This window comes from Dama dama, chromosome 1 (genome assembly GCF_033118175.1).
Source record: "Dama dama isolate Ldn47 chromosome 1, ASM3311817v1, whole genome shotgun sequence".
NCBI classification, from domain to species: Eukaryota; Metazoa; Chordata; class Mammalia; order Artiodactyla; family Cervidae; genus Dama; species Dama dama.
This window is the reverse complement of record NC_083681.1, coordinates 17,417,923-17,440,727: the sequence shown is the minus strand read 5'-3', so window position 1 is coordinate 17,440,727 and position 22,805 is coordinate 17,417,923. Positions and strand designations below refer to the sequence as shown.

General features: G+C 42.4%; 1 protein-coding gene across 1 annotated transcript in view; it reads left to right on the top strand.

Annotated features, from left to right (window-relative positions):
- Positions 1–869: 869 nt before the first annotated feature.
- C1H11orf97 (chromosome 1 C11orf97 homolog) overlaps positions 870–22,805 on the top strand; it is a 30,583-nt gene continuing 8,647 nt past the window's right edge. Inside the window, exons 1-3 of the mRNA XM_061143998.1 lie at positions 870–1,011; positions 6,721–6,825; positions 18,921–19,046. Of these exons, the coding sequence (XP_060999981.1) occupies positions 870–1,011; positions 6,721–6,825; positions 18,921–19,046 (373 nt within the window). The remainder of the gene's footprint in view (positions 1,012–6,720; positions 6,826–18,920; positions 19,047–22,805) is intronic.

Sequence of the window (22,805 nt, the reverse complement as noted above, 5' to 3'; positions counted from 1 at the left end):
CCATGGATTTACATGTGTTCCCCATCCTGATCCCCCCTCCCACCTCCCTCCCATCCCATCCCTCTGGGTCTTCCCAGTGCACCAGCCCTGAGCACTTGTCTCATGCATTCAACCCCATATAAAAGTAACACCACAACGTTGTTTTAAATAACTGCAAAAACAAACGCAACCTCATACTCCAAAAACCCTAAAGTTTCCCATTTGCTATTTAAATTAAACTTTGAGTTTGACTTCATCCGTAAAATCAGTTATTATATGGATTGAAATAGATTGTGAATACAAAAGTGCTTGACACTACAAGAGTTGTTTAACAACAAGAATTTACAATCCAAAAGTTAGGAGTCCTTAACATTGATTTATTCCATCATGTTGTGTGTGTAGCAAGGAGCCGGGACACGACAAACATCATCACTGCGTGAAACCAGTGACCTTACCTCAACTCACGCGTCCAGTCCCGCTTTTACCTGTTCCAGGTGGCTATCTACTCTTTGGATCTGGGACCAAACTTTTCTGAATTCGGATTCCAGCTTGTGCCACTTCTGGTTGCCTAACTTCAGACAATGTTCTTAGATTTTCGAATCTCAGCTTCCCTACCAGGCAATAGTAAAGCCTCTCTTGCAAAATTGCTGTGACAAACATACGGGAAATTAACAGAAATTCCTTTGCTTTGGTGGGTTAGTAATCACGGCTCCCCGCCGACTCCAGCGTCTGTCTTCCTGGGCGCGCGGGACACAGGAGACGCCAGCTTAGATCTGCTCGGCGCGGCGAGGATCCCGCCACCATGGCAACCGGAGACGCCTCGCGTTCGCGGCCGCCGGCGGCAGAGCGGAGAAGGCCAGCCGGCCGCCGGCCCCGAGGACCCCGGCGGCATGAGGGGGGAGGAGGCGGCCGCAGCCGTGACGGTGCCCGAGGCGGGCCGCGACGGCGAGCAGCCCCGGCCGCCTGCAGGCCCGGGGTGCGCGGCGCGCGGAGAGCCGGGCGGCGGCGGAACCCAGGAGTCCCGCAAGCAGTGTGAGTTCCCTTCCAGCCGTGGACACCGCGGGAGGGACGTGGGCGAGGAGAAGCCGCGAAAGGCGGACGGGGGAGACCGCGGTCGGACTAGCTGAAGCCGCAAAGGTTTTGGAGGGAGGGGTTGGAGTTGCTGTTTTGGCAAAGGTAAGGGCCGAAGGCATCTGGCCCATTTCCCCAAGCCCTCCTTCATAAAAGGTTATCTGAGCCCAGGTAGCCTCCAACTTAATGGGTAGTGGCATTGGCCTGGAAGGTATTGAAAAAAATTGTGCACGTGTGAATACACATACATATAGTATTCAAAATATTAAATTACAAAATATATTTTAATTATAAAATGTGTAAAATATTTAAATTTGTTTTACATATAAAATATGAAACTAGTTTTTAAATACATAAATTATATACACACGCATGGAAATACGCGTATCATTTTTGTCAGTTCCTTCATTTTTCAAACCGGGAAATTGAAGTCTTAGACTAGCGGAAGGACGTACCTAACCCACCATCACCCAGTGCCAGGAGAACTCCTTCAAACAATTAAACTCCCATCTCTTGGATTCTCCGTTCTTAAATTATGATTACCTGACCCTTTCAGAATCTTACAATTATGGGCCACATGCTAACATGTTGTTTCCTCCTGCCCTTCCAAACATACAAACAACCTTCCAAGAAGTAAAAAGCAGGTCTGGTTCACAGTCACAACCAACATAGTCGAAAAGTTTGAGTCCGCGCCTGGTCGAAGCGCTCATCCATCTTGTTCCATAAATTTACAGATATTTCCCAGCCCCGTGTAACCCACACGTCTTCAGTAGGTGCTAAGGAATGATGAAGATGAACATAATAGTGTGAAGAAGGTGAGCGATTCCCAGTCCTTCTGCAGAGCCTCGCTGATTGCCCCTCTAGAGAGCCGCCTGGCTCCAGACGAGGAGCAGCGACTTCTGCTCCCCCAGGGACCACACACCCCGTCTTGGGAGCCCGGGACCTCCGGAGGCGCCTCAGAACTGCTGTTGCCTGCCTCTTTCCTCAGCATCAGTCACAATATACCTGATTATGATGCCTCATTCTCGTTCTTGTCAACAGCACGCAGAGACCTTATTTAGAGCAACTAAGTTCAGTGTATATGTAAGTATTCAGTATATTTAAGGAATTCCTTACTCTGACTTGAAATTCTACCTGCAGATTTTCTCATAAGCGATGCTAGAATTTAAAGGTTCTTTATTCTTTTTGGCTGTAGGAGTAAAAGGTGGAATTAGCCATTTTCTTGTCAATTGAACAAGTATTGAGTGCTGATTGTGTGCCTGCCATTGGGCAGTTGCTGGGAAATGAGTAATGAGTTAAGGCTGGTATCCAAACACTCAGGGGCACAGAGTCAGGGTGGGAACATATGAAGAGTGCCTGCCTAAGCTTCCTGAGCTCATTGTTTAGGGCTTCAGCTGAAGTAGAGACAGATTATTCATACCTGCACAACTACCCATTTAATTTTCAAAAATTTTTTTTTGAAATCTTCAGTCTCTATTTTTTGGAAAGGTCCTCAGTGTCTGTACAGCTTCTATTCCCTAATCACACATCTGCTCCCAAATATACACAGATAAAATATGGTCCTTTCCCACTGAAACATCTTTGGATTATATAATGGTGGCTATTTGAGCCCCATCAAATCTTTTATTGTCTCAGTGTTACCTTTATTGTTACCTTTATTTTTTATTCATGCCTTTAAAATAATTTCTAGTGCTCTCACCATGATGGCTGAACTATCCCAACATTCTCCGTTTTATTAAATCACTGAATCCAGTATTCTAGGTACCGTTAGATTAGGGTAGTGTGGTCGGACCATAACCTCCCCTAATCTGAACATTATGCTTCCATTAAGTGAATCTATATAAATTTACCATAGCTGTTTTGGCAGACACATTAGATTACTAGCACATGACAAGTGCAATCTATGACATCCTTAGTTTCTCTTTTTCCCTCTGTCCAACTGAAAACATTTGACCCAGGCCTTTTCTGTCCCGTACTTCTGCAGTCCCTCTGTTTGGTCCTAAATGCAGGTCATTATATTTATCCCCATCAATACCATCCTATGGATGTGAACATTTCATTCCAAGTATGGAAGGCCCTTTGAGTCCTGAGGTTGCCATTCAGCACATAAACCATTCACCAAGTTTGTGTCATTCTCACATTTGGTGAATTTGCTGGAAGTTCCTATATTCAGATTAACTAATTAAATGGTGAACCCCACAGTTCCAAGTAGAGTCTCTGGAAATCCCTGATCTGTCAAGTAGCATCTTTGGCGTGGGCACTCTGCCTCCTATATGAATGCAGTTTATCAAAAGTCTTGCTGAAATGCAAATACTATACTATGGCTGCAACATCTCCCTAATCTAGTCAGTTTAGTAACTTGGTTTGAGAGGGTCAGCTATGTTGTTCAGTCGCTAAATCGTGTCTGTCTCTTTGTGATCCCATGGACTGCTAGCATCCCAGGCTTCCCTGTCTTTCACTATCTCCCGAAGTTTGCTCAAACTCATGTCCATTAAGTCAGTGATGCCATCCAACCATCTCCTCCTCTGTTGTCCCATTCTCCTGCCTTCAATCTTTCCCAGAATCAGGGTCTTTTCCAAAGAATTGACTGTTCACATCAGGTGGCCAAAGGGTAGGAGCTTCAGCTTTAGCATCAGTCCTTTCAATGAATATTCAGGGTTTATTTCCTTTAGGATTGACTGGTTTGATCTCCTTGCTGTCCAAAGGACTCTCAAAAGGTTTTTCCAGCACAACAGTTTGAAAGCATCAATTTCTTTTCATTTTTATGACTAGTTTTAAGACTTTTGAAACTTACCTTCTCATCCATAAGTGAAAGTGAAAGTTGTTCAGTCGTGTCCAACCTTTGCAACTCCATTGACTATAGTCCATGGAATTCTCTAGGTCAGAATACTGGAGTGGGTAACTTTACCCTTCTTCAGGGGATCTTCCCAACCCAGGGATTGAACCCAGGTCTCCTTCATTGCAGGTGGATTCTTTACCAGCTGAGCCACAAGGGAAGCCCCTCATCCATAAAGTAGGAATAATTTTACCTTCCCATAGGCTGATTGTCAAGAAGAAAGGTAGTATGCATAAGATGCCTAGGGCATGGAAGCATTCAATAAATCGTAGCAATTGTTAATAGCCAGCTTGTTTGCTTCCTTCCTTTCTTTGTCTTTCTTGGAGCAAGGAACATTTGCCCATACTAGCTCCTTATGAGCTTCCCAGGTGGCACAATGGTAAAGAATCCACCTGCCAATGCAGGAGACATGGGTTCAATCCTTGGTCCAGGAAGATTCCCCAGTAGGAAATGGCAACCCACTCTAGTATTCTTGCCTGGAAAATCCCAAGGACAGAGGAACCTGGCGGGCTACAATGCATGGGCTCCCAAAGAGTTGGACATGACTGAGTGTGCATGCGTGCGCACACACACAAACACACACACACACACACACACACACACACAGCTCTTTACAAGTCTATCATTTTTCATAGTTCCTCAAAACCTTTGATGATTTCTCCTGTGAATTCTTGTGAGAGAAGGGCTGGAATTTGTCAAGAGACTTGAAATTACAGCACGTGATCTCTTCCTTTCTACTGAGCTATTATAGACTTTTCCTCTTAGCCAAATTTGTTAAACCCTTTTCTGCCTGAAGATCATGATTTGACTGAGTTTGAAACCAGAGTTAAACTTGAGTAATGCTGACCCACATTCATCTCTCATTCATATGACTGAATCTGGGGGAAAACAAGACCAGACCCAGAGAGTATCTCACTCTTCCTTGTTCACGTCTGAGGGTGTGTTTGGGTCTCACAACCAGGAATGACCCAGACCCACAGCAAGAAGCAGTGGGTCTTTTGCCCCATTTGGGCCAGTCTGCACACAGGTCAAATTTGTTCTTTATCAGTTAGTCTGGAAAAGATGACACCTGCCGTATCTTTGCATTGGTCATTGAGAGTCTCCGTGGCTCCCTGGATGGAGCTTTGAAGCACTAGGGCTGGAACCTACTAGCTGCCTGCCGTTCACAGGGCTGCGTGGGCAGACACACACATAGAGGAACCTGCACTCCACCTGATTGGACTATGCTTCAGTGCCACTTGAACACACACTTGTTGAGCATCTCTTATTTTTTTAAGTCTGTGTTTATTTATTTCTGGCTATGCTGGGTCTTTGTAGCTTCACACCGGCAATCTCTAGTTGTGGCAAGCGGAGGTACTCTCTAGGGTGCCGGCTTCTCACTGCCGTGGCGTCCCTCATTGAGGAGCACAGGCTCTGGGGAGCACAGGCTTCAGTCGTTGTGGTTCACAGGCTCTAGGCTCAGCAGGTGGGGTGCACAAGCTTAGCTGCCCCGAGGTATGTGGGATCTAGTTTCCTGACCAGGGGTCAAACCCCGTGTCCTCTGCATTGGCAGGCAGGTTCTTAAACACTGGACCAGCAGGGAAATCCTGTTGAGCATCTATTATTATGTCACACTCTGTTCTAGGACTCTGATGAACTGAGCAGACAACACCTCCGCTCTTATGGTATATATCCTGGCAAGGGAGACATACGGTCCTAATCGTTACACAAATAAAATTGTATATAAAGTAAATGAGGCTGCATACACATTGCAATAAATCAAATGAAAGAAAAGAGGAGAATACTATGAGAAAAAGTAACCAGGAACATTTCAAGATTGTGGAGCCAAGGACAATTTCCTTAAAGAACTGACATTTCAGCCTAGACCTGACATTCAGGTAGAAGTTACCCAGGCAAAAATAATTATGAGAAAGACAGTTCGGGCAGAGAAACTAGAATGCACAAAAGAGACAATGTGTGGTGATGGACAGAAAGTCCACGTGACTGGAGTTTAGAGAGCAAGAGAGAGAAGGGCTGACAGGAGAGTATAGAGAGAGACAGATGGACTCAGATCACTCCCTGGACTGAGCAGAAGAAATGTAACTAAAGAGATTTAGAAAAAATAGTCCATCCTCAACTATAGCAGTGAGGTCTTGTGGGGCCAGGTTTGGAGGACAAGAAAAGGTCACATGTCCATTAGTGACACTCCACTACAATTCAGGTTTATTTTAAAAAGGTGATGAAATACTGCTAGACTGTTCTATATTATGTATCTGGATTGTAGGCTCTATGCATGAAAGTGAAAGTTGCTCAGTCATGTCCACTCTTTGTGACCTCGTGGACTATACAGTCTATGGAATTCTCCAGGCCAGAATACTGGAGTGGGTAGCCTTTCCCTTATCCAGGGGATCTTCCCAACCCAGGGATCGAACCCAGGTCTCCTGCATTGCAGGCAGATTCTTTATCAACTGAGCCACCATGTATCTTTATTACTCACTGCTGTGTCCTCTGCCCCAAATGCCTGGCACAGAGTATGTCTTTAATAAGAATTTATCGAATAAATGAAAGTTTTCTTCAAGCTAATGAAGAAAACTTCATATATTATTTCATAATACTTAAAATAAGTTGTCTGAAACTTAACCGCAAAATATAAAGTTCATCCCCCCACCCCGGTCCCCCACAATGCTATAAGTTACACTGGAAGGGATCTTTCCAAAATAGAGTCTGCAGGATGAAACACCTGCTATTTGTATGGAAGGATTTGTCTCTTTAAAAAATAGTTATTTATGTAAATAATGACTAGAAGGTTGGGCAGAATTTATGATAAGCAAACAATTTTGTTAATGCCTTTACAGGGAAGAAGTTTTTATATTGTGAACCACATAAGAGAATTAAGGAAGTACTCGAAGAAGAACTTTATATTAAAAGAGATGAATGCCACATTAAACATCCACCTGCAGGTAATCTCAGTGACAAATGAAGTATGTTTGCAAAATGGATATAAAATTGCCTGTTTGGTGGCAGTGATTATTTTATTTATTGCAAAACCATGAGTATTAAAAGAAAAACAGCCCCCTTGGAGGTTCTTGGCTAATTTTATAATTATTTTGCCTTTGTCCAAATAAACTGTTGCATTTACATTGCTGTCCCACATTTTTGGTGGGTTTATTTCTACTTAATGATAAGTAGAATTTTTTCCAAGTGTCTGGAAAGCACAATAATATCTTCAATCTTTATCAAATAAGTAATACCAATAACAGTGATTCTCAAAGTATTGACTGCATCAGAATTATCTAGGAATTACCTGTTAAAAGCAGATAGCTGAGCCCCATCTATAGAATAACTGGCTTAGAAAGTCTGGGGTGGAAGCCCAAGAATTTGCATTTCTACCAAGTCCCAAGTTGATGATGCTGGTCCAGAGACCCCACTTTGCAAATCACTGACCCAGAAGAATCTAAGTCATTTAAATAGGTCAATTCATCCCAGGATTTTATCTCACATACACATAGTATATGGGTTACATGGTCTGGGCTTTGATAGCTCACACTGATGGTTCATTTGAAAAAAGATATGCTCTAAAGAGGACTTCCTGGCAGCTCAGCGATAAAGAATATGCCTACCCATGCAGGAGATGTGGGTTTGATCCCTGGGTCAGGAAGATTCCCTGGAGGAGGGCATGGCAACCCACGGCAGTATTCTTGACCTGGAGAGTCCCATTGACAGAGGAGCCTGGCAGGCTAGGGTCGCACAGAGTCGGATATGACTAAAGCAACTGGGCACACACACGTGCATACTCTAAAGAATCCCTTATAGACATTGTTTTGAGACTGCTGAAGCTCCTTATTTTTATAGCTCCTCCTCGGTGATTAGCAGGTGCATATTTCATGCTTTAATTGAAACCCTCTTGGATACCAGCAGTTGCTTGAAGATACAAAAGCAACGTAAGACCTGACTCCTGAACTTAGAGAACTTGACACTTTCCGAGGAGAACTGTTGAACAACAGGCTGTGCTGTGCTAAGCCGCTTCAGAACTGTCCAGCTCTTGGCGACCCCATGGACTGCCGCCCGCCAGGCTCCTCTGTCCGTGGGATTCTCCAGGCAAGAATACTGGAGTGGGTAGTCATTTCCTCCTCCAGGGGATCTTCCCAACACAGGGATCGAGCCTATGTCTCAGATCTCCTGTGCTGGCAGGCGGGTTCTTCACCTCTCAGGCCACCGGGGAAGCCCAAGCTAGTGGGGCCCAAACTAGAGCAGAGGCTGCGGGCCCAGAGGGACATCTTTTCAGACCCCATGACATAGCTTCACACTTTATGGGGTTTTTCCTATTTCTTCACTCCCTGTTCTGTCCCGTTGATCTATTTATTGATCTCAATACCAATGCCACATTGATACTACAGCTTTAAATAATGTCTTTTTTCCTTTAAGAATTTTTCCCCCCACTTCACGTTTTAAAACCAGCATAGAAACGCCTTTTAAGGTCTTCTTGTATCACCTGTTCTTATGGAAAGAGAGGTCAAAGGAATGGCTAATTTTGTTCATACAGTGTCTTGAAGGAAAGTTGAAAGTCTTAGAGTTTGAACTCTATGGATGGATGCAGAATGACCAACTAAATTGTTTCTCTGAAACCCAATCTACATATACTGTTTCCCTTGTGATTAAAAAAGAATTTTTAAGTCTATGCAATTGTATTTGGGTCCCCTTCATTTCAGAGATTACAGAAAAGCTAATTTATACACTATTTGGATGGTGTGTTGATTCTTAATAATAAATTTATTATTATTTATTTGTTTATTTAAATAAATTTTATTTATATAAAATAATAAATAAATTATTTATTTATAAATTATAAATAAATGGATAAATTTATTTATGTCAGTCTGAATAATTAGGAAAAATCATTTGGTTTATAAAAATTCATTTTTCTAGGCAATCTTCTCAAATATTGAAAGTGAAAGTGGCTCAGTCGTATCCAACTCTTTGCAACCGCATGGATTATACAGTCCATGGAATTTTCCAGGCCAGAATACTGGAGTGGGTAGCCTTTTCCTTCCCCAGGGGATCTTCCCAACCCAGGTATTGAACCCAGGTCTCCCGCATTGTGGGTGTATTCTTTACCAGCTGAGCCACAAGGGAAGCTCACAAATGCTGGAATGGGTAGCCTATCCCTTCTGCCAGCGGATCTTCCCGACCCAGGAATCCAACTGGGGTTTCCTGCCTTGCAGGTGGATTCTTTACGGACTGAGCTACCAGGGAAGACCTCTCGAATATTTTTCCTATAAAATGAAGACCGCCTGGGGTGCTGCACTTTTTATAGCATCCACCAGAGGTCGCACAGAGGTGCTATTTTAGCCTAGAAAAAAATCAAAGCTGAGAGCTGCTTCTGTAAGGTAATGTTTTAAAGGGCTCTAATGATGAAAACAAAAAAGATCTTCATGACCCGGATAATCACAATGGTGTGATCACTTACCTAGAGCCAGACATCCTGAAATGTGAAGTCAAGTGGGCCTTGGAAAGCATCACATGAACAAAGCTAGTGGAGGTGATGGAATTCCAGTTGAGCTATTTCAAATCCTGAAAGATGATGCTGTGAAAGTGCTACACTCAATATGTCAGCAAATTTGGAAAACTCAGGCGTGGCCACAGGACTGGAAAAGATCAGTTTTCATTCCAATCCCTAAGAAAGGCAATCCCAAAGAATGCTCAGACTACCGCACAATTGCACTCATCTCTCACGCTAGTAAAGTAGTGCTCAAAATTCTCGAAGCCAGGCTTCAGCAATACATGAACCGTGAACTTCCAGATGTTAAAGCTGGTTTTAGAAAAGGCAGAGGAACCAGAGATCAAATTGCCAACGTCTGCTGGATCACTGAAAAAGCAAGAGAGTTCCAGAAAAACATCTTTTTCTGCTTTATTGACTACTCCAAAGCCTTTGACTGTGTGGATCACAATAAACTGTGGAAAATTCTGAAACAGATGGGAATACTAGACCACTTGACCTGCCTCTTGAGAAACCTGTATGCAGGTCAGGAAGCAACACTTAGAACTGGACATGGAACAACACACTGGTTCCCAGTAGGAAAAGGAGTACGTCAAGGCTGTATATTGTCACCCTGCTTATTTAACTAATATGCAGAGTGCATCATGAGAAACGCTGGGCTGGAAGAAGCACAAGCTGGAATCAAGGTTGCCGGGAGAAATATCAATAACCTCAGATATGCAGATGACACCACCATTATGGCAGAAAGTGAAGAGGAACTAAAAAGCCTCTTGATGAAAGTGAAAGAGAAGAGTGAAAAAGTTGGCTTAAAGCTTAACATTCAGAAAACTAAGATCATGGCATCTGGTTCCAACACTTCATGGGAAATAGATGGGGAGACAGTGGAAACAGTGTCACACTTTGTTTTTTGGGGCTCCAAAATCACTGCAGATGGTGACTGCAGCCATGAAATTAAAAGATGCTTACTCCTTGGAAGGAAAGTTATGACCAACCTAGATAGCATATTAAAAGCAGAGACATTACTTTGCCAACAAAGGTCCGTCTGGTCAAGGCTATGGTTTTTCCAGTGGTCATATATGTATGTGAGAGTTGGACGGTGAAGAAAGCTGAGCGCCAAAAAATTGATGCTTTTGAACTGTGGTGCTGGAGAAGACTCTTGAGAGTCCCTTGGACTGCAAGGAGATCCAACCAGTCCATCCTAAAGGAGATCAGTCCTGAGTATTCATTGGAAGGACTGATGCTGAAGCTGAAACTCCAGTACTTTGGCCACCTCATGCGAAGAGTTGACTCATTGGAAAAGACCCTGATGCTTGGAGGGATTGGGGGCAGGAGGAGAAGGGGACGACAGAGGATGAGATGGCTGGATGGCATCACCGCCTCGATGGACATGGATTTGAGTAAACTCTGGGAGTCGGTGATGGACAGGGAGGCCTGGCATGCTGTGATTCATGGGTTCGCAAAGAGTCGGACACAACTGAGCGACTGAGCTGAACTGAATGATGAAAAATGGAAGCCTACTATATTTTTTCTTTTTCGTTTCTTCTCCTTTTCACTGCTGGCATCCCCACTGACCAGAACAGGAAACTAGCACCTAGGGAGAGTTCCACACTCTTCCAGCCTAGCCCCAAGAACTAAGGCTGGCAGCTTGCATCAGTTACTGTAAACTGGAAGAAGGTTTACAGTGACAAACTCTTTTAAATATCAGAAGAAAGATATGGCCTCTCTTGCTGGAGGACACACCTTGCCACACACATCCAGAGTTCTGCATAAAACTTTTAGGGGCTTGAATGTCGTCTTTCCAGGTAGTGCAGGAGTGAAGAATCTGCCTGTGAATGCAGGAGACGCAGGAGTCAGGGGTTCGATCCCTGGGTGGAGAAGATCCCCTAGAGGAAGGCATCGCAACCCACTCCAGTGTTCTTGCCTGGGAAATCTCATGGAAAGAGGAGCCTGGAGGGCTACAGTCCATGGGGTTGCAAAAGAGTCATACAAAACAGCAACTGAGCAGGCACACACATGATGTATAAGCAGTTCTTCCTAGACGTTGGAAGTAAGTACACTTGACCCATTATTTCTAATTTCTTTACTTATCATCTGCTCTGTCACCCGCCCCAACTAGGCCTTTGCTTCCGCACATGCAAGGAAATTGTTCTTTTCCAGATTGCAAATGACCTTTCTCATTAAGGTCAAATGTAGTGATCTTCAAGGTCAAATCCAATCCACAAACTCAACTTCTCCACAGCATATGACATAACCATTTACGCCTTCCCCGGAAAACACATTCTCCGCTCAGCCTCCAGGTCGCCACACTCAAGTCTCCTGGTTTCAGTTGTACCTCTCTTCCTCTACCCTCCTTGCTGACTCTGCTTCTTCTATGCTCTAAAATGTGGAAAACTCAGTCACAGACCTTTTTCTGTACCCATGCTTCCTCCCTGCAGATCACGCTTGGCCCTTTTGTGCTGACAACTCCAAATTTTATATCTCCAGCCTCTGATTTTCAAATTCCCAGAAGTCTACTTGGCTTGGATATCTAAAGGCCTCTCAAACTTAGCATGACCAGAATAGAATAAAAATCTTTAAAGATTTTTTAATATGGACCATTTTAAGTCTTTATTGAATCTTTTATAATATTGTTTTTGTTCTACGTTTTGGGTTTTTGGCCACGAGGCATGCGGTATCTTCGTTCCCTGGTGGTAGTGTTTTAGTCGCTAAGTCATGTCTGACTTTGGCAACCCCGTGGGCTGTAGCCCGCCAGGCTCCTCTGTCAATGGAATTCTCCAGGCAAGAATACTGGAGTGGGTTGCCATTCCCTTCTCCAGGGGATCTTCCTAACCCAGGGATTGAACCTGGTCTCCTGTATTGCAGGCAGATTCTTTACTGATTTAGCTACAAGGGAAGCCCAAGTTCCCTGACCAGGGATCAAACCTGCACCCTCTGCTTTAGAGGGTGAAATCTTAACTACTGGACCACCAGGGACATCCCTACATAACCAGCTTTTAAAATCCCACTCTTCAGTGGGTCTTCCCCATCTCAAGAAATGGTACCGCCATTCACTCAGTTGACTAGGCCTAGAAGGCAAATCCTCCCTCCGTGGTCAGTCCATCAGTGAATCCTGTGAAATCTACATTTGAAAGATATTTGAAATTTCCTGACCTTGCCCAAAACATCTACTTCTGCCTCATTGACTACAAGCCTTCGACTGTGTGGATGACAACGAACTGTGGAAAATTCTTAAAGCGATGGGAATGCCAGACCACCCTACTTGCCTCCAGAAAAACCTGTATACAGGTCAAGAAACAACAGGTAGAACTGGACATGGAACAACGGACTGGTTCCAAATCGGGAAAGGAGTACATCAAGGCTGTATATTGTCACCCTGCTCATTTAACTCACATGCAGAGTACATCATGAGAAATGTTGGGCTGGATGAAGCACAAGCTGGTATCAAGATTGCCGGGAGAAATATCAATAACCTGAGATATGCAGATGACACCACCCTTATGGCAGAAGGTGAAGGCGAACTAAAGAACCTCTTGATGAAAGTGAAAGAGGAGAGTGAAAAAGTTGGCTTAAAACTCAGCATTCAAAAAACTAAGATCATGGCATCTGGTCCCATGATGGGACTTCATGGGAAATAGATGGGGAAACAGTGGAAACAGTGAGAGACTTTATTTTTTTGGGCTCCAAAATCACTGCAGATGGTGACTGCACCCATGAAACTAAAAGACATTTACTCCTTGGGAGAAAAGCTATGACCAAACTAGAGAGCGTATTGCTGACAAAGGTCAGTCTAGTCAAAGGTGTGGTTTTTCCAGTAGTCATGTATGGATGTGAGAGTTGGACCATAAAGAAGGCTGAGCACTGAAGAACTAATGCTTTTGAACTGTGGTGCTGGAGAAGACTCTTGAGAGTCCCTTGGACTGCAAGGAAATCAAAGCAGTCAGTCCTAAAGGAAATCAGTCCTGAATAATCATTGGAAGGACTGATGCTGAAACTGAAGCTCCAATACTTTGGCCACCTGATGGGAAGGTCTGACTCATTAGAAAAGACCCTGATCCTGGGAAAGACTGAAGGCAGGAGAAGAAGGGGACAACAGAGGATGAGATGTTTGGATGGCATCACTGACTCAATGGACATGAGTTTGAACAAGCTCCAGGAGATGGTGATGGACAGGGAAGCCTGGTGTACTGCAGTCCATGGGGTCTCAAAGAGTCAGACATGACTAAGCAACTGAACAACAGCAACCACTTTGCCCACAACCACCTTCCCCAAACCCCAGCCATCTCTTGCAGGCTCAGCAATAGCCCCCAGTGACAGGTTCTACTCTTTCCCCCTGCAGTCGATTCTCTTCTCAGAAACCAGAGGCATCTCTGACAAACATAAATCTTTGCCCATCACCTCCATGCTTAAAGCTCTCTAATGCCTTCTTATTTTCCTTAGGCTAAATTTCAACTTTGTCGGGTGGCCTGCTCACCTCTGTGAACTCGTCTCCCGTACTTTCTGACTCCACTTTAGCTGCACAGTTTTTCTTGAAATTCCCTCAAGAGTCTTCTCCAGCAACACAGTCCAAAAGCATCAATTCTTTAGCACTCAAGTCTTATTTATGGTCCAACTCTCACATCTGTACGTGACTACTGAAAAACCAAAGCTTTGACTATACAGACCTTTGTCAGCAAAGTGATGTCTGTGTTTTTTAATATGCTGTCTAGGTTTGTTGTAGCTTTTCTTCCATGGAGCAAGTGGTAGAAATAAGAAAAAAACGTATTTCTGTGGTATCCATGCCTCTAAAAAATGTAGAAAAAGAAAAAACTAGGAGAGCCAATTATTTCTTACCTCTAGTCTGCTCTACTTACTTATATTACTTGCCTGGCCCTTTCTCTCTCTTTTTCCTATGTGTATATACATATATGAATATATATTTTTATTTGAATTTAAGCAATTTCTACTGTTCCTTATATACACCCAAGCCTATCTAAATTCTGGGAATCATTAACTTATTGACCTCACTGGGCCTCACCTCTAGCATTGTTTTATTGTTTGGGGGCATGTCTCTTGCTCTTGTTACATGATGTTGTTGCTAAACAAGCCTGCTTGGTTTTGTTGTTAAGCAAGTCTGCCTCCTTGAGTTATCATAAACTTACAGGAGTCTCCTGTACCTTTTACTCCCCCAGTGGGATTAGCTATTTAATCACCCACTTTGTCTGTTTACTCATTCCTTATCACTATTCTTCCCATTTTGTAGCTCTAGAAGCTGAGACTAGGGGAGGAACAGTAACTGTTGTCACTCACTGGAATAACTGATACATGAATATAGGTTCATCTGAAGCTGATATCTTTGTTCTTTGTCATTGGGTTATACTTTATGAGATTATATTTTCTTAGAGGGAAAAAAGATTTGAAACTGCATTGGTAGTGAATAGTATTCTTTTTGGTAAAAACAATGTTGTCAGGATCTTCTCCAGGTCCAGGTCCAAACCTGAGATAGAACAGGTTTCAGAGGCTTTACAGGTTCAGATAAGTCATTGGGCCTGGATCTACAGGATCTCATTATCCTGAAAAACAAAAAAAAAAAACAAATGCAATTTTCTGGTCAGATCTCTGATGTCAGATTCTCTGATGCCTCAGAGGTAAAGAATCTGCCTGCCATGCAGAAGACCAGCTGAAACACAGGAGTGTGTGTGCTAGGTGCTCAGTCGTGTCCGACTCTGTGTGATCCTATGCACTGTAGAGCACCCAGGGTCCTCTGTCCATGGGATTCTCCAGGCAAGAATACTGGAGTGGGTTGTCATTTCCTTCTCCAGGGGATCTTCCCCACCCAGGGATCAAACTCAAATCTCTTACATCTCCTACATGGGCTGGCAGGTTCTTTAACACTAACACCACCTGAGAAGCCCTTATTACAGGAGATGTGGGTCAATCCCTGGGTCAGGAAGATGCCCTGGAGAAGGAAATGGCAGCCTACTCCAGTGTTCTTGCCTGGGAAATCTAATGGACAGGGGAACCTGGCTGGTTACAATCCATGGAGGTCTCAATAGTTGGACATGACTTAGCAACTAAACCACTGACCACCACCATGTAACTTTCTGGATAAGTAAGAATTTAGCTAGCATGATCATTCATGTATTCTTAGTGGTTCCCTGAAGATTTTCCCCTCCTTGCAATTTTTTTTAAAAGAAGAGGTAGGTGTATGAGGCATGCATTATGGGACTACTGCATTCATTTTGCCATTTATTTTAAAACTACATCTACATTTCAAAAAATTCTATAACAGGACCACACAGAAGTAAATTAATGTACTAATTTAATGTTTTTTTTTCATTTATTTTTATTAGTTGGAGGCTAATTACTTTACAATATTGTAGTGGTTTTTGCCATATGTAATTTAATGTTTTTAAATTGCTAGGGTTTTTTGTATTTTTCTGGCTAAAACTAGCAGAGTTTATGGTGGTCGTGAAAAATTTGATTAATGAAGCTTACTAGTTTTCTATTATACAACATTCTATTTCCCAATTAATTTTGGGAATGTGCTACCAGACACATTCATTTGTGTCTATATGTCTGGTTTATTATGTTTAGTATAGATTTAAGAAATTTAAAATGTTACCCAGCAATTGCGGATATTTTTGCTATTCATTAACACATTCAACAAAAATATTTTTGTACCTACAATATATATACAAGGAACTTACTAGACACCAAAAGCATGTTAAAATAATTACAAAAAAAAAAAGATAATTACAGAGCTTAGAAGTCACCAAACATAAGTTTAAATGACTTAAAATTTTCTTCCTCTGACCATGTTTACACAAAGGAAGCATAGACAATATGTTTCTAAGCTGACTTTTCAAGGTCTAATGTTCATTATTCACAGTCTGGAGACAGCTGAAGGAAACAAAAATATTTTTTTTCATTTATTTTTATTACAAAAATATTTTTAAATGGCAGCCTTCTCTGTCAGACCAGGTCAGAGCCCATCGGCCAAAATTTTTAGCATAAAGACTTTGTTCTGTAACTTTAAAATTCAGGATAAAAGCACACCTAAAAAGATTTCTGAGTAGAAGAGGGTTGGAGGCAAGAAAAGAGGAGAAAGAAAAGAATCTCTATAATATTCCTACCTTCTAGAAAGGACTTAATTCTTTTCTCTTGGCTTCTCTCTTGTGCCTGCTTCTCTTTTCAGGTTAAGCTGCCAGCATTGAGGTCTCTCTGGCCAGCTCCACCCGCCCCCCCACCCTACCCCTTGTCTTCCTTTCTCCACCTGGAAAGCATTTGCCCAGAGCTGAGAGGCTGAAGCTCCCTTTAAAAAGATGCCACTGCTTCAAAGGCTATTCATACTTCTTGCTGATCCTCTTTTCCTCCAGTAGAATATGTATCACTTTCCATAACATTTTCATCCAAAAATATCCTATCCGCTCAAAATCATGCTATTTATCCCAGCAGCCTCTGTCCCCAAGTACAACAAATGCTTGTGCCTAACAATATTTTGCTTTGAGAGTTTTCTTTTTTCACCCAGGCATTTGTGGGCATATGCATTTGTGTTTCAGGTACTTTCTCTGTTAGGGCTTCCCTGTTGGCTCAGCAGTAAAGCATCCTCCTGCCAATGCAGGAGACTCAGGTTTGATCCCTGTGTCGGGAAGATCTCCTGGAGAAGAAAATGGCAACCCACTCCAGTATTCTTGCCTGGGAAATCCCAAGGACAGAGAAGCCTGTCGGTCTACAGTCCACGGGGTTGCAAAAAGTCGGATGTGACTTAGGGAGTAAACAACAACGGCAGCAACAAATTTTTTTCTATCAAGCTGTGCTTGCATCTGAAAGAGCAAACGAAATTAGATTGGTACAATCTTTCTACCTAATTTGAGATGGGTTTTCTACAGAGTTTTGCCCCCGGATCTTTTTTTTTTTTTTTTTCATATTTATTTATTTGGCTGCTCTGGGTCTTAGTTGCTGCTTCTGAACTCTTAGTTGTGGCATGTGGGATCTAGTTCCCTGCCTGGGAATCGAACTCAGTCACCTGCATTGGGAGCACGGAGTCTTAGCCAAGGGACCACTAGGGAAGTCCCTGCCTCTGTATTTTTAACTGTTTTCTATTTATCACACTTCCCCACAATATGAAATAAATCTAAACCTATTTCCTTGGTCTCACATAGGGTGTCACAGAGAGTATTGAGTAAATGTTTGTGGACTCCTTCATCTGAGAGTTTATTACCCTTTTCTATGTCTAGACAGGGCAGAAGAGGAAGCCGGCTTGATCAGTAAGAGAAGATTTGGGTTAAATATTAGAAACAGCTTGAATTTTGAAAGGTCTTGGCAGAAGGAGGTTGTGTAGGCTTCTTTAAAGGTCTTTAGAAGGGCAGTGGGAAACTAATCTTAATAGATAGCTTCAGGCACTCCATTCAGGAGCAGAGAAGGAGTCAGTTCAGTGAGTCAGTTCAATGACTGTGCCTCTGGAAAAAGAGTCTCAGTCCATGCTTGGACAGGAAAATCAATGTCTCTGTTTAAAAAAAAAAAAAAAAGCTACTATTTATTGGATACAAAGCACTTATGTCCATTTCATCCAAATGCAATAACAATCCTTCAAGGTAGATATTATTGTCATCCCCATGAGGGGACTGACACATACTGGATTAAATGACTTGCCCAAAGTCATAAAACTGGTAGGTGGTAGAGAAGTTACTGAAATCCAGATCACCTCGGATCCCAAAGGCTGTGCCCCTAGTCGTTACATGGCATAGACTCCTTTCAGGAGCAGTCATGTCAGTGTATTTGCCATGGGCAACCTTACATCTATGGAGAATATTGGATATTAACATTTGTAGCTTCAGAAATGGGAAAACCAACTTATGGCACTTACCTGAATTCATTTCTTTATTTAACTTGGGTCACAGTTTTCTACACAGTAAATTCTCCCTAAATACTTGTTAACTGACTCCCCAAATCTAAACATGTGATTTTAAGATACAGAGAAAAGCCCAGTGCAAATCATTACTAAGCCAGCACTTATTGACAGTATCAGGATTTAGGACTATAATTTGCCTTCTGCAATGAGTAGACATTACTTTACAAATATTTTGCAGTGATGTTTTCCAGTTACTTTACTGTTTCTTTCAAGAGGGAGATTAACCAGCATCTAGTTTAAAAGATTGTAGGCTCTATTGGAGGAGTTAATCTGGTAACTTTGGGTTATGTTATCTTTGGAAATATTTTGTGCTTCTAGAAGTTAAATCAGATTCAGATAAGACTGACAGACGAAGTCCATACATTGCCTATTACGTATTCCTAATTTCTCTGTGTTTTGCTGTTGGTTTCTTTATTGACTTTTCATCTCTTTCTTTAGGGGAAGTTAAATTAGCACTGTAGATGTTTAACTGCATAGGAAATAATTGAACAAATGAACTGGAATTACACATTAAACAAATGCTAAAGTCTTTGGGTAGTGTAATTAAGTCAAATAAGTCTCCACCCAAATCTGAGAAAAATAATCGCCAGGTAAATAGTTTAAAAACACTTCGTGCTAAAAAGAGTAGAAACTAATAATCATTATCTTGCTTTTGAAAATATTGACAGTGGCCCTGGAAGGGATTTGGAGCATTAAAAGGAACCTCCCTGTGGGAGGCTTGAAGCCAGGACTGCCGAGCAGGAACAGTTTACTGCCACAAGCCAAGTACTATTCAAGGCACGGAGGCCTGAGAAGTAAGATCCTGATACTCTTGGTTTCCCCTTGCTCCCTGGTGGCTAAAGAATGGTAAAGTTGGTAAAGAATCTGTCTGCAGTGTGGGAGATCTGAGTTCGACCCCAGGGTTGGAAAGATCCTCTGGAGAAGGGCATGGCAACCCACTCCACTATTCTTGCCTGAAGATTTCCATGGACAGAGAAGCCTGGCAGGCTACAGTCCATGGGATCACAAAGAGTTGGACAGGACTGAGCAACTAACACTTTCTTTCTTTCATACTTGATTTCCAAGCCTAGTGTGGAGGGTGCTATTGCTCTGCTATGCTAAGTCACTTCCGTTATGTCCTACTCTTTGCAACCCTATGGACCGTAGTCCACCAGGCTCCTCTGTCCACAGGGTTCTCCAGGCAAGAATACTGGGGTGGGTTGCCATTCCCTCCTCCAGGGGATCTTTTTCCAACCCAGGGATGAAACCTGCGTCTGATGACTCCTGCATTGGCAGGCAGGTTCTTGACCACTAGTGCTGAGCACTTTATAAGCCAGTGATGTATTTTATTTATAGTTCTCAGTCAAAATCCAATCTTCTTTCGATTTGCTTCTCCCAGGTTACTTGTAGTTTAGCAGTTCAATACGTTGCCTCATTGTGGAACTTGAACAGTTACAGTTCAGGGAATTTTACCCCATGAATACAATAGGAGTTCACACTCCTGAGTTACACCCCTGACTCTTTTTATCCATGGTACACTTTGCAGCCCACAGGCTCAGTGGGTAGGAATCTTGCACTGTCCTTTTCTTGCAGATGGATGATCTGTGTTTACTAGTGGCAATGAGGAAAGAGAGATGAGGAAATTCAGGAAGAATAAGGTAACTGCTTTGCTCAGTTCCCTGAGTTTTACCTTATTTAGGTAGGAGGCCAACAGGCTGGTTCCAGGACACTGTTCTTCACAGACAGTATGTTTGGGGAAAAAGTATTACTCATTCCTCACTCTCCCCGCCAGCGTCTGCCAGCAATATTTGTGGCAGGATGTGGAGAAGGCAGGGATTCTCAGATGGGGACATAAGCAGTGTCCAGATAGTGGAGGGACATGCAGTTAGGTCCTGAAAACAGCTCTACATTGAGAGGGAACCCTGGGCCGAGAAGAGAGAAGTGGGTAAGTGCCAAGCTTGGGTACTCTTTACCTAAATGTGAATCATACTGGCAAGTGCCATGGAGCGCTTCTTATTCTAGACCCTTTTCATGTAATTATCTATTAACTCTTCACAGCAATCACATGAAGCAGGTACAGTTCATTTCACAGATGAGGAAACTGAGGCCTAGAAAGCTTTAAATAATTTACCCAAGTCAGTCAGCTAGCGAGAAGCAGTGTCTAGACACCACCAGCCCTTTGAGCCAGCAGTGCATAGAATCTGGGCTGTCCACCGGGCCTGGAGGCAGGTGAGGGCTCAGCCCGACTGCCACAAAAGAAGGGGCTCCCGGGGAGGCAGCCTCTGGAATACGGATCCAGGAGGAGGAAAATACAACCACTAAAGACTGACACACAAGGTGAAAAGATAAACAAAAACTTGTTACCTAAGGAATTCACGTAGCAAAAAGGAACCAGTAATGGAGACCTAGGTTTAATAATAATAACATAGTCGTAACCACCATTTACCGTGTGCCAGGCATGGCAGTGGGTGTTTTATAGTTATGTAATCTGCAGCGTCACACAAGATGAGGGCTTTAGTCTCCATTTTCCAGGTGAGAAAACTGAGGCTTGGAGACTTTTGCATTACCCAACTTCCTATGTCTAGAGGGTAGTGAGGCCAGAACTACAAGCCCATGTCTATCTAACTTTCAACACTATGCTTCAGCCTCTGTGAAACCATGGCAGAGAAATTCACACATTGGACACCAAAGGTGGAATAGTAGCAGTTAAACAGGCTCAAATGCCAGGGCCATAGGAATGCAGGGTTAGGAACCTGGGAGGCAACTGAATGCAAAATCCACAAAGATGTGAGTGTCCTAAAGTAATGGTTATTCAACCGAAGTCTGGGACACTTGCCCAGTGGGGATGGTTTATTTCAACTTTCCACCCAGTTAGTCAGGTCCCAGCTCTAGAGAGTAAATCCAACATTCCAATAAAACTCAGAAAGCAATTTATTTTAAAGGTGATTTTCTAAAGGTCATATTATAAGACTGGTTTGAAGAACAAGTTACCTTCAGCTTAAGACCTAGAAGTGCAACAGATTCCCTGACTTATCAATTAAGGGCATATAATAAAAAACATATGTTTGATTTTGACTATAATGACAATACTTTCACTCATACAGTTTAGGAGAAACTTGTTCACAGCTCCCACTCACTGATACTCATCCACACTACCTTCCTAGCGGCCCTCAGCCCTCTATCTCCAGCCCAGTGTCAAGCTCTTACAGTGATCATGTTACAGTAACTGTTATTCTTGAATGTTTCAGCTTCAACTCTGTAAGTTACCAGCTGCATTTTGCCATCTAAAATGCTTCTATCTGCTATACAAATCATAGTTGATGAATCCATAAGAATCTGTTGATAACTGATAGCTAAGAATCACTATCTATAGTACAGTGATCACTGTAGCTGGGACTCCTCCAACATTTAACACACGTCATTTAAAATTAGAATCCTTTTCAGTTCTAGAATCAATTGTAGTTCTAAACTCTAAAACACTTAAGTTAGACAAGAATACTGAACCCAGCAAGACTCCTGTTCAGATTTGATGGAGAAACCAAAAGCTTTCCAGACAAGCAAAAGTTAAGAGAATTCAGCACCACCAAACCAGCTTTACAACAAATGCTAAAGGAACTTCTCTAAGCAGGAAACACAAGAGAAGAAAAAGACCTAAAAAAAAAAAAAAAACAACCAAAAGCAATGAATAGTAATAGGATCATACATACCGAAAATTACCTTAAGTGTAAGTGAATTAGATGCACCAACCGAAAGTCAGACTGGCTGAGTGGATGAAAATGTGTGCATGTATGCACGTCCACCTACAACGTCACTCTACTTAACTCCCCAAATTGTACATAATTATGTTAAATTGTTAGATTAATCATGTTTCCATTATGGCTTGCAATTGAAATTATCTTTAATTTTTTTTCTGGCTGTTGATTGTGAAAACTGATAAACATCTTTTACTACTGTGATTATGGAACTATTATTCATTTTAATACCATTGTATCATGATTGGTCAACAGAAAATAATAGAATTCTATATCACTAAAACTACCATTTAATTAAAAAAAAAAAAACCTGTAATCACTTTTTAAAATCCAAAAGCACATTAGAATTATCTTGGAATTTTTGGAAAAATACACATGCCCAGGTACTGGTTTTTTCTCCGAAACTGCAGATACGATTCTAATGAGCAGCCGTGTTTAAAAACAACTGGACTCTATGATGATCTTTTACTTTTATCTAGTTTGTAGTACTCTTTATATTTCAATTCAGTGCTTTCATTTAGTTTATGTTTTCCAATTTGTCTCTTTTTGTTGTTGTTGTTCTTTCTCAAGCATTTATCAAATGTAGTAGAAAAGCTTCTGTATACATATGTATATAAATGGAACTTCCCGGGTAGCTCAAATAGTAAGGTTTCTGCCTGTAATGCAGAAGACCTACGTTTGATCCCTGGATTGGGAAAATCCCCTGGAGAAGGGCATGGCAACCCACTCCGGTATTCTTGCCTGGAGAATTCCATGGACAGAGGAGCCTGGTGGGGTCTCAAAGAGAGGGCCCATGGGGTCTCAAAGAGTTGGACACAACTG